The 12,774-nt window shown below is 42.2% G+C and overlaps 1 protein-coding gene across 1 annotated transcript; it reads right to left on the bottom strand.

The window, feature by feature from the left end:
• Positions 1 to 821: 821 nt before the first annotated feature.
• LOC120562867 (hairy/enhancer-of-split related with YRPW motif protein 1-like) lies at positions 822 to 2,999 on the bottom strand. Its single transcript, XM_039806790.1, has 5 exons — positions 2,789 to 2,999; positions 2,569 to 2,641; positions 2,374 to 2,457; positions 2,154 to 2,235; positions 822 to 2,046 (listed from the first exon to the last, which is right to left on the bottom strand). The coding sequence occupies exons 1-5, from the start codon at positions 2,887 to 2,889 to the stop codon at positions 1,439 to 1,441; spliced, it is 948 nt and encodes a 315-aa protein (XP_039662724.1). The 5' UTR covers positions 2,890 to 2,999; the 3' UTR covers positions 822 to 1,438.
• Positions 3,000 to 12,774: the final 9,775 nt, after the last annotated feature.

Here is a 12,774-nt window from a genome sequence, read left to right on the forward strand (position 1 = left end):
TTCAAATCTAGATCGTTATTGTTTAATCTTTTCATGAGAATCATGATTTGGATGTTTAACATCCTCATTAAAGGCAGCAAGGTTTGTGTCATTCATCTGCACTCAGGACATTAAATACAGACACTTTTGTATATCGTAGTTTAATTTGTTATTTTGAAGGAAGACAATATACGTAATATATATATTTATTTATTTATTAATAGCCTGTGGCCTAAGCCCACACAGGAACAAATCACGGACTGCCTTTCCTGGAAGACTAAGGTGCTGCATGGACGGATAAAACCGAGTCATAAAAAAACAGTGTCACTAGGATAGGACCAGAAACGACACATTGGAGCTGAACAGTGATTTATTGGTCCAGCTGTCTCGTGTATTGTTGTTACTTTTTAACCGCTTTCCTCCAATGTCCCCATCCTGTTCACACTATTGTCTCCGTTTCAGACCAACCCGAGCTGGTGAGGTCAGGGCAACATTGTAAAGGATTTCCTCTGGCTCTTAATGATTTCCTGGGTATTCATAAGGGCAACAATGCTCTCAGATTTGGTTACTTACCTGGCACACAGTAAAGGAATTGCCTTTCAGTCAATAACCGGGACCTTATTATCGCATGATTAACTTCTACAGGATCGTAACAAAAATGCACCTGCAGATTATATGTCATTTGGGAAGATAAGGTCTTAATCACTTAGAGGGCAGTTAGTCTGCTTGTATAAAGGACTATGTGGCATCATGGTAGATAAAATAGCTACCTATTATACATTATGATAACAAAACATTCTGGAGAGTTGAAGGAGCAAATGCAACAGAAACAAAAACTTTGGTTTAAATCCACATTTTATACTTTAAACTCAATTTATTGGTACAAAAATATTACAAATAGATACAAGAATGCAAGTTCCCAATTCTCAAGTGGTTAGTTTTCCAACAATGGCACATAATGCTTATTAATTTCCATGAGTTCTGATACCACGAAAGAAGCAGACCAAATTAAGTAACTCTACATTATGTTAAATACAGACATCTGTGTAGAAGTTCCATTATGTGGTCTACAAAATATTCTCTAGTATATTTGTGCTTACATCTATTCTTGGCCCATATGTCATGATATCAGTCCTCAGCCTGGAGTGCATGTTAACTAAAATTAGTCAATGAATAACATAAAATCATTTAGAATTCCTTTCTTTAGAGTTAGGACATAATGAGATCAACATCTCCCCCTTATTCTTGTATACTTTCATTCAAACCTTTTTTTAAGCTTCGGAAATCATTGGGGTTCACCTAATTTGCAGTGATGTTGAGATACAGAGATACTAATGAAATAAAATCAGTTTGCTTCGTTCCCCTGTGTTTGATTGCTATAAAAACAGAGTCAGGTTGCGGTGGCTAGTCTGTGGTGGTGGGCACAGCTCAGCTGTTGCCTTCAGTCCAGTTGTTTGCTTCAGAAGGCCCCAATCTCCGTACCCCATGGCCTGTAAGGCTTTGACAGGGTGGAGGAGGGGCTCACTGTGCTGAGGGCTGTTGGGGACACCAGAGGCAAAGCACCGAAGGAGAGGGGGAAGGCCGACAGCGAGGAGAGGGATGAAAGCAGTGGTGGGGAAAGCTTGGATGTTGGCACAGACAGACTGAGGGCCAGCGAGCCGCTGGGAGGCACCCTGAGGGTCTCTGTGGGGGGCATGACACTGAGTCTGGATGTCCCAGATGCCTCAGTGGAGGGGGAGGAAGATGTAGATGAAGAAGAGGAGGAGGGTGGGCTACTGTTGCTTCTGGATGCAGGTGTCCTGCCCTGGGGGTGTTGTAGGAGGAGGTGGTGGGGGGGGAGATGGGCAGGGGGAGTCCCGTAGGCAGAGCCCCAGGCTAAGTGTTCCAGTCCAGTGTGCACCTCCCTCTGAGAGGCGTAGTTGCTGAGGTGGGACACCAAACGTATACGGAGGGGGTCTGTACCGTCCCGACCCTCTATGATGCTGAGGTAGCGAGCGGTCTCTGCCAGGCACTCCCTGAAGCCCAGGCTGCGGTAATCCTTAGCAAGAGCATGAGCCTCAAAGAAACCTGTCAGGAAAGGAAGCAGGGGGGTTAGACACGTGATTCACAGCATATTCTTTTTGAATTAGGGAGCTATTTACTTATCTTCCAAAGCCTAAGAAAGGGTCTGTTACCTTTGCCACCAGACGCATGAAGCATCTTCAAATGGTCCACAGTCATTTGCAAAATTTCTGCTTTTTCCAATTTAGCTGATCCCTGTAAAGAAATAGGAAAGAACAGTGTCACTTTTAATGATTATTGACATTTCCTATCTAGTGTCCATAACAAAACAAAAAAACAAAACATGTATGGGCAAATGTGTGCCTGCCCATAATGGTAGTATGACCCATTTACCTGTTTCTCAAAAGCACTTGGCACCAATCTTCTCAACTCTGACAGACTATTATTGATTCGGTCACGTCTCCGTTTCTCAATAATCTGTCATGGGTAAAGAGAACAATGTAATTTAGGTCACAGGTGGGAGGAAAACAAATGGATCTATCAAACAGCAGCGCGCAACTTGGCACCAGAGAGAATGAGTTCACTTACCCCTCTGCGCCTTTTTCTGGCTTGGACTTGTGTGGTTGTGGAGGGTGACATTGAGCCGTGAGAATCAAGTTGACTGAAAGGTAAAACAGTAATACATTAGTTAATCAACAAAGGCAAGATAACAAATTAAAATAGGCATGGGCAAGTTGAAATGTTGTAGAAATCTGCCATAGAACATATGATAGGCCTATATGATTTGTAACATAAAACGGGAACATACCCATTTTCGTCGCCACTATCCTTCTCCACCTCAATATTGTCGTCCAGGTCGCTATCCGATGAGCTGTAATTGTGGCTTCGCTTCATTTTGCTTCCAAGCATACAGTGATCAAAAGTAGCCTACTCCTTTCAGAGAACGCTCCGGTAGTGCACTGACAGCAGAGGGTCTGTGCAAGAGTTTAAACGTCAGACCTTCTTCTGCTCTGATCATTTTCACACCACGGAGAGGGGGGGCGGGGTCCCGGGATGATGTGGGCGGTGCTTGAAAAGAGTTGAGCCTGTTAAAATCGAGCTGGCATTTGAGTGACATAATATGCTTTAGGAAAACAGCTCTAATAGGAATCTCTAATAGAGGTGCCAAAACTCATTTCTGTAATGGTTTAAACCGATATTTTAAATGTATTAAAAGCATGATTTTAAATGTATTAAAAGCATGATTTTAAATGTATTAAAAGCATGATTTTAAATGTATTAAAAGCATGATTTTAAATGTATTAAAAGCATGATTTTAAATGTATTAAAAGCATGATTTTAAATGTATGTCTTTTGAAAGAGAGCAGGGAGTCTGAGGCCTGACAGCTCAGGCTGACCAGTAGACTCCTGGCCTTAGGTTCCCATTTTCCTTGCTGAGCCCCCAGTTCATGAGCAACAGGCCCCCACTATAGCAGGAGCCCTCTTCTTCTTTGGTGTTGTGGAGGACACACGGCCCATTAGCAGAGTGTGTTGTTCATTGTCTGCTGTCAGCTGTGTGGTTCCACAACAGCATTGATCAGCCGGGAGGCCCAACATTAGTCAGTCAGCGTTGCCAGGCTCTCCTAGGAAACCCCCTGCACCTCCTCCCCAGTCACTGCAAACAGGTCAACTGACTGGCGCAGACAGACCTTCCCAGGGAATCATTCATCCGCTGTGGGTGAAAACAGTGAACCTCGCTCTGCTGTGTAGTGGGAAAGAGAAGCAGACATGCTTTTAGAAGCTCAAGCTACAAGTAAACCATTGATCAATGTTTTGCTTATGAGCTACATTAAAAAAAACATACAAATCATAAGCATAAGCAGCAAAACAAAAGTGCCTCACTTTGGATGCGGAGCAGGGGTGGTCTGCTAAAGGTGTGAACATTTTGACCCCACTAATACGCTTGGGTCAGAGGGCAAACTATATAAAACACGGGAACCTTAAATGTTTATGTTCGACTGTGTAACTGATCCCTGCTGGCTGTTTTTCTAGGGATAGCAGATATTTCTGCCTGTATATACATATATTTATATAGAAATATATGTATATGTAAATACAAGGCACATGTTTTAAGTGAATGATCTAGTAGAAAACACTGTTATGTGTTATATGTATTGTATGTTAGGTACATTTACAACATTGAAGTATTGATTACATTTTGATGCATGAATAATAATGATCCAATACTATAATACCAAAAATTCCCAGAGGCCATTCTGAATGATTTTTATTTTTGACACTTGGTTACCAATACTTGTATACTTCAAGTCAAACCTTTAATGCAGGATATTTACTTGTAATTGAGTGTTTTTTTATAGCGTGGTATTGCTACTTTGACTTAACACTGCCATTATATAAGTAGACATATAAAATACATGAAATACAATATAAAAACAGCAGTCAAATGTCAGGTCTGGGAAACGACAGCACTTGAGGCTGGTATAATTCTTGCATCCTGAGTCTGACGTGTCTGGTAAGGCCATCAGTGGGAGTGTGACCCCCCCCCCCCTTCCAGTACCTTGTAGAGCAGCAGCTGTTTCTCTGCTCTGTCCATCAGGTCAGTTGTTAACTTGGTGCGTTGGGAGCTAGACAAGTGCAGATGAGAGCTTGATTCCAAGGAGCAACTGCAAGCCAACACGCTGTTCCCAGAATGTCAGAGGGGTTTTGGTGGTGACAGATACAATATGCAAGCTTCAGTCATTCTGAGGGTGGATGTGCCTTCACACTATCCTTAACACTCCCCTCCCCTCTCTGTCAGTAGCACACACTTTCCCTAAAAATCATGCCTACCTTCACCCATTTATTGAATTTCTACACTCCCATACTCCCACTTGGTCAATTTATAGACCTTAGCATGTGCATAATCCCACGGTGGAAAAACTCCAGAGGCTTGCACACTGTCTTTCTGGATGGTGTTTCTCATATAAGCATTTATATTGCTCTTTCAGTACAAGCTCTCTCCTTGCCCTCTACTACCGACTAAACCATACACGGCCTTCCCATTACTCTCTGCTGATAGACAGCTTAAATATATTTGGGATCACTTCACTATTGTTTATGATGCTATTATGGTAATAGGGCTCTACAGTGCTGCCACTACTACACAACGGGCAAGTTCATGTGGTCTCCATTACGCAGACACAAACCACTCTCCTCACACCTGACTGTCAAGGTCCTTCACATTAGCCCTGACATTCCTGTGATCCATTAAACATAATTAGGATTTTTCTTTCAAAAACCTTGACTTTTCAACTGTGGCATCACAACATTTTCTCAACCTCCTCCTCTCCAGTTGACTTTTGATGATTTTGGATGTGGAAAAGTGTGTTTGTTTAGATCTCATTTGTCTGTGATTGCCATGTTTGTCTACATCTTCTACATTTAAAAACTTGAACATGCCAGTCTGCCTGTTGACAGTAGGCCTAACTCGGCACCAATTTGAAGAAACCACTCTAAAACCAGTGCCAGGAAGCTAAGAGGTATAAGCAAGCATTTGTTTGAAACTGGCGTGTGCCCAGCTGCCTTCCTCAATCTTCCCTCAGGTTTCCCTTGGTGACTCTTTGTGTGCAAGAGTGTGGCCTGAGTGTGTGCTGGTGTGTCTGCATGTGTTTATGTGTGTGTGACCGAGAGTGTGCAAGTGTGTTTAGGAGGTGCTGTTTCCCACAGCCCTGATCTAATTCCGTGGTAACTCAATCTCCGTGTGAGCGCTTCCCGGCGAGTGTTCTCCCACCCGTCCACAGTCTCTCTCTGACTGGCTGAGTGGCTGAGTGTGTCTGACAGAGGCCGGCTTAGTCCCATTGGACCCCCCTCCGCCTCCGTCCTACCCACCCTCCCATCAGGATTGATTTACTATGTCAACCGTTGGGGCTGTCGGCAGCAGCGACGCTCGCAGCCGTGCCTGCATCCTGTGTGCACACCATCCTGACATCTTATACCTGACATTCAACAACTGCTGCAGTGAAGCTTGCGTGTGTGCGTGTGTGTGTGTGTGTGTGTGTGTGTGTGTGTGTGTGTGTGTGTGTGTGTGTTGGGAGGGGGGGCATCTGGGCGATGTTTCTCTGTGTGTGAGATCATGCCTTGTCATGCTTTATTCAAACAGAATGTATGTGTATGTAAAAAGGTATTAACTTTGCTGCATATATATACATGAGCTATATAAGACAGAGAAAATACCACCCATGCTGGTCTAAAATAGCTTGTTTGACTGAGGGAAATGTCTCCCAGACAACTTCCACACAACAATGTTATCCTATGGGCCACAGCTTCCTGTCTGTCCCCTCTGGTTCCAGTCAGCACCCAGGCGCTATATTGGGCAGGGACCAGACCAGGCCTAAGACCCATTCCCACTGTTTAATTGTAATACACCCGCCTTCTCATTCTTTACTTTCCTGCCTTTGTTGGCATCCATTCTCCCTGTGCTTTTTGGATAGGTAAAGTCAGGGAGGATATGTTGACTTCCTTGTTTCTTTGTTTAGCAGACGTTTTTTTAAAATCTTTTTTTTTCTGAGGACAGCTCCTCAGGTCATAATACTGACACCAGGATCTCAGCACCAGCTGCCAATGACAGGGCTTATGGTCAATTACAGGGCATGAACAGCATTTAGAAAAGATTCAAACAAAACGTTGAACTCCGATATGGATATCCTTGTGTGCTGGCTTTAAATAAATGTCAATGACCTGAGTCACACTTGCATAAATAAAAATCTATTTCATGAGGTTTTTCACAATGGTGCACACTCCTTCACAATGGTCCCTGACAATTATATTGTTTATAAGGTTTAACAGTATGCTGCCCATTACCAGTTAAGTTATGCAGGTCTACAATAGAGGGAAGGCAGATCACAAGACTGGTTTCCCAAATAAGCGCAACAGGAGACAGCACGTGATGTCCACACAGAGAAAGGAGGACCGCGGAGCAAGCTACTTTTAAGGCCACACATTGTGTTGCCACAGGAAAACATTGTTTGCATATCAATGGAGAGTGTGTGTTTGTGTGTGTGTGTGTGTGTGTGTGTGTGTGTATGTGTGTGTGTGTGTGTGTGTTTGTGTGTGTGTGGAGAAAGAGAGCAAAGGTAGGGGGAAGTTTGGAGCTCTAATTGAAATGTATCTTCTGGTTTACATCACGCAAAGGGAACCTCACAGGCACTAGCCATATGAATTATTAGTCGAGTTCAGCTGTAGACAATTATTTATGGTTTTTTTTGTGTGTGTGTGTGTGTGTGTGTAACTTTATTCTGCCTTTTGGATGTAGTCCTACAAGCATCTCTCCTGCGTTTGTAATAGTTGTGTCCCTGTACCATTTTTCTTCATGTGGACATACATAAATGGTTAAAATGTGTGTGTACAAGACATGATTGGTCACTGTCAGGGGAAATCTAAGTTTTAGAATAGGTCTGTCGCTGAAGGTCAACTATTAGTCCTTCACATTACCTCAAATACCCAGGCAAAGGTTTTTGGGGGGCTTGTGATGCAATTTGGAATCAAATCTAAATATCTGACTATGAGTACCTATATTTTTAGAAAGAACTGAGAAGCAGAAAAGAGTCATTTCATGGTATGTCTTTTTTATTTTCAAGCCGGCTCCTTTCCCAGTGGATGCTCTGTGCCAGCTGTCTGCGCTGCAGTAAAGTACTGCTTTCCCAAGCTCCAACCTGTGGGAAAATCTGTTGTGGCCAGTAATTGATTCCGCCCTGCCAGCCCCATTACTCTCCACTGCAGTCAAAATGCCAGTGATCTGCAGAAAGCCTGTTAGCACAGCCCCTTTACTCTTTCTTTCTCTCTCTCTCTCTCTCTCTCACTCACACAAACATGCATCAGAATCCCACCAAGTCCTACTGTTAATTCCATTGCTACAATTATCTGTCTCTATAGATTATTTTGACTCTATAATCCTCATGCTTTGTGCAATCTTTCATCTTTTCCTTTTTACAATTCATCGTGTCCATATCAAGTTATAATGTTACTTTTAATGTCTACTGTTGTCTTTTTTTGTTCTTTCGACAATTTTTGTTAAAATCATTGAAACACTGACAACAATAAAAGTGTGTTTTCTATTTATCTGGCAATCCTTGGCAACATATGTTTAATTGTACAAAAAACTATGTAACTGCATCACTGACCTTCATTTTCTTCAAGTCTTAGCATCCGTTGTAAAAACAAATTAAAATGGCATATTACACCTTGTTACATGCATCTACTGCTATCTAGTTCACCCCACAGTCATATGTCCATTTGACTTAAAGATTATTTAAATTGAAAGGAAAGGTTAGAGAGTACCTTCCAATTTACCAGGGAGATGCCACAGATATTTATGATATCTGTCATCGTCTTGAGAGGGATGAAAGTCTTGGTTACTTGGCTGCAGATCTGTATGGAAGAACCCCCTAAAACCCCCTCCCTTAAAGTGTGTCATGAAATATTAAGTGCAGTCATCTGCTGAGATGGTTGACTTAATTGTCACAGCCTAACACTTACCACATGTCTAAATAAAGGTAAGTGCTCCCCCCTTCCAATTAATCTTCAATTAGGGGTTCTGCTCTGTGCCTCTGCTTTTGTGTTTTCCAGTCCCAGCTCAGCAGGTGGGGTTTTGGGGGGTACTGTGTGTGCGTGTGTGTGTGAGGGATTATATGAGGATTTGCAGGCTCTGGAGGGGACACAGGACACATGATGACTGTCATGCTGTCTCAAGACTATCACTTCTTGCAACACCAATGACATGGCAACACTTTGAACACAGCCTATAAAGCTTTAGCAGAAAGCATATTATATTGACCCATAGAAAATAATCGTTCCATGTGAGATGCAGAGAGACATGAGACGCCCAAAGCCAAGTGATTTATCAGGGATTCTCATGACTCTGGCTGGTTTTATATAACTACCAGCTGAGGGGTGCACTTTCCCATTTTGTAAGGGGTCAGGAGGCCGCCCTCTAAGCACTGTGGCAGTTGTTTTTCACATAAGAATTCCAGCCCACTGTTGGGGGATCTAAGAGAGCATAAAAGAGAAGCAGAGAACTGTACAGTATGCATCACTTTAGCTCCTGGTGAACCCTCCGCCCACTGTCCTCTGCACCCGGTGGCTGTGCCCCATGGGCACCTCTCCCTGTATCGACAGAACAAGCAGTGTCTCTGTTAGGGGCAGTCACCCGCCCCCCTCATGCCTCTCCAGCCCCACTGTCGGTGTGCTGCAAACCAGAAGCCTGAGGCACAGGGAGCGTGTGGGATAAAGGGATGAGAGAGAAGATCAAAGCAGAAAGCATGAAACAGCTCAAAGCACACAAGCAAGAGGCACCTCTCTGACCCCCGCCACACAAACACACACACACACACACACACACACACACACACACACACACACACACACATATACACATACACTGCTGTGCTGAACGATAGACGCCACCCTGGCCTCTAGTTTCACCTCATCCAGCAGCCGTGTAAAAAGGCAAAGATGAGAGGGCACGTCGCTCAGGTCGTGTGAGCCTCTCAGCAGATGGTTGGAACCTGCTGGAACCAGACCAGAACTGATGCCTGTAGCGCACTACATTACACTACACTATTGTTAAAATCTGATGCAAAAGACATGGCATTACTAAAACATTTCAATTAAAGAAAAATGTTTTAAATGAAAAATCATGACTCAGGTGCATCAATCAAGAGGTCTCCTAAAAATGATTAAATCATCTGTGGGGTTTGGTTAAAAAAGTAAACAGATTATGGACATGTCTCAACTAGTACATGAAAGACACTGATTCAATTCAATTCAATTCAATTTATTTACAGTATCAAATCATATCAAGAGTTATCTCAAGACATGTTACAGATAGAGTAGGTCTAGATCACACTCTATAATTTACAAAGACCCAACAATTCCAGTAATTACCCCAAGAGCAAGCATTTAGTGCAACAGTGGCGAGGTAAAACTTCCTTTTATGCAGAAACCTGGATTAGTGAGGAAAGCTTCCTTTTAGGGAGAAACCTCGGACAGACCCGGGCTCTTGGTGGGCGGTTGTCTGACGGTGCCGGTTGGGGGTACGATGAACGGTGGCAATTATAGTCACAATAAAGATAATGGAACTATGACTAGAAATAGTAGTTGTAATAGTTCATGGTGTAGCAGAGCACTGCAGGGCATAGCAGTGCACTGATAAAAGGCCTTTCATAGATGTCTACATGGAGGAAATGTATCCCCTACCTCAGGCAAAAGCTTACCCTGAACAGAATAGACAGTTTACGCTTAGAAGGAAGGGGAATACAATGAATATACTCAAAGTGTAAATGACTTACAGTACATGATCTGAAAATAGGTGTTATTTAAATTTGTTGTGCCCTTTTTATTTAATGTACTTTAAAAAGCACCACCCCTCTGCCATATTCTCACAGTGTCAGATCATTGGCTGCAGGGAGTTGCAGCAAAGTTCACCGTCAACATGAGCAGCCATGACCGCAGTTTTACCTGCCGGCATATAAAGCTGTAGTTTAGGTTTATAACGAGCCCAGTCAGACTTGTGAACTCCCCCTTGGCCCTGAGGATCCTCTCTCCATTATTCATAAGTCCTCAGGTTGGACCCTGGGAACAAGCTGAGTGAGGCCCTGTGTCAATACGAAACACTGGCCGCCACAATGGGCTCTGCCTCCAACTACACTGTTGACAGACACCAACACAAAGGAGCTGAAAGGGGTCCCCCTCCGTTCTCACACACACTGAAGAATGAGTCAGTGTGCTGCCGCTCAGAGATGTGTTTGTACAGTATATACAGCTTTTGTCCATGGCCACTGTTCTCCCATCAATGGGGGCTGAAGTGTTGATGAAAATCAGGAGGAAAGGACTTCTCTGTGGCTGCCAGTGAGAGTTCATGTTCATTAGATGGGCTCTGCGCCTGCTGGATGGCACCTGTATGTACGCAGAAAAACCCCGGGTGACAGAACAACAAGTAATCAGCTTAGTGGATTGGTAAACAACATTCCATGATATATCACAGCCCGGACTCTTTGACTATCACATATCATTACTGCCTGTCATTGACATTATTGAATAATTAATGCATTGGCACCATGAAATAAAATATTGCAGCCATGTGTATCATTACGGCCTTTCTATATGGCATGCATTGATTCCAGTTTCTCTGGTTTCATATTGACGGCTAATTTTGCATTAAACATCAAGCATCTGCCGAGATAAAAGAGGGAATCCACCTCAAAAGGGTTGTCACATACGTTATTAATACAGATGAGCATCTCACATCCAAAGCTAGTAACTAGAACTAAATTATGATGGCATGCAGAACCTGGTGCCATAGTGACTCTTTTGGGGATGCAAACTAACTGTTCTTCTGCTTCGAACAGGATAAAAATGGGCTCTCAGGGGACATTTCACTGCACCCATATTCACTGTCAGCAGCTCCATTATTATTATGCTTAGTTATTATATAACCGAAAGAGCTTTGCTATTTCCGTTTGAACTATTTTTGGCTTTTGATAAAAAAAAGGTTCTTTTTTAATCTCAGAATATAATTGCATGCTCGTGCAGGGTTAAAGTCCTGTCTATATACATTGTGTATCTACTGCATTAAAACAGACAATGCACAGCTTGCAAAAGCAACTAATTCCTGGAAACTTGTTTCTTTTGTCTTTTCTTCATAGGCTTAAATGTTTGAAAAACCATTTCATAAGTTACAGGCAGTGACAAATCAGTTTCTAGTGGTTTTATAAAGCACCACTTTGCTCCTAAATAATGTCTGAAATAAATTTTAGACCCAAATGTGAAGGGGACTAGGGACTAGTGACACTAGGGAGATGTGACACAGCGCACTCATCTGAGCTACATCGGATTTGCTCTGAGCATCTCTAACATTTCTGTCTGTAGACTCTTCCACTTTGATATCCTTGAGACATTCATCAGCAGCACTCACAAACTCTTATATCACCTTACACAACCCAAATGAAAACAATGGGTTTGCAGGCTGTTTCTCTTGGTTTTATTGTTTGATAAACCACACTGCATTTTACATTGCACTGGCTTTTATATAGAGAGGATTTAGATTAAATAAATTAATACATAAATTAATAAAATCTCATCTATTGTACAGAGTCTCGTTGACCTCTTGTTCAGGACATATTGTCTTACTACGTTTAATATTGTTGAACTATATCGGGACAGCTACTCAAACAGCAGAACAGAAGAATTTTTTTTATTTTGTATTTTCTTTTCTCTCAAATGCAACACTAACTCACATGCCTTTGGGTATGTTTTGTATTTTGGATTATGTGTTTTAAAAGGCCCAATATATTGCCTACTGTAATGTGTTACTGAAATCATTAGGGGGCAGTTACACAACAGTCTGACATTTGAACACAAATCCACTGATGTATTATTGTTTTCTGCTACAGTGTTAACACAGTTTTGGTATACAATACCTTACCTTTTGCAATCCTAATTAAATGTCAAGCAATTCAATTGTAAATGCAGTGTACATGCTATAATAAAGTAGAGAAAATATAGTATACAAGAGGAATGAACATGAAGACAATGACGAATGTTTAACTTTAATTTGGAGATCCATTTCAACATTTACATATTTTACAAAGTGTGCTAAAAATGCTCAGTTATGAACAGAACCTCTAAGAACAGTTTTATTTGCTTTTCAAAGGCGCTATCTTCTGGTCAAAACTAGTATTACACTACAAAGTTTATTTGACTATCATGTTTGCTATTGTTCATTGTTGAAGTTAAGGTTTATTATAACTTATGCCTACT

The sequence above is a fragment of the Perca fluviatilis genome, chromosome 7, assembly GCF_010015445.1.
Source record: "Perca fluviatilis chromosome 7, GENO_Pfluv_1.0, whole genome shotgun sequence".
In the NCBI taxonomy this organism is placed as follows: Eukaryota; Metazoa; Chordata; class Actinopteri; order Perciformes; family Percidae; genus Perca; species Perca fluviatilis.

Excerpts from the sequence above, each read along its gene's own strand:
- LOC120562867 (XM_039806790.1), bottom strand. The coding sequence starts at position 2,889 with ATGCTTGGAAGCAAAATGAAGCGAAGCCACAATTACAGCTCATCGGAT. Across the intron at positions 2,236-2,373 it reads CAAGTGCTTTTGAGAAACAG|GGATCAGCTAAATTGGAAAA; the intron begins GTAAATGGGTCA and ends ATTTCTTTACAG. Across the intron at positions 2,047-2,153 it reads TCATGCGTCTGGTGGCAAAG|GTTTCTTTGAGGCTCATGCT; the intron begins GTAACAGACCCT and ends CTTTCCTGACAG.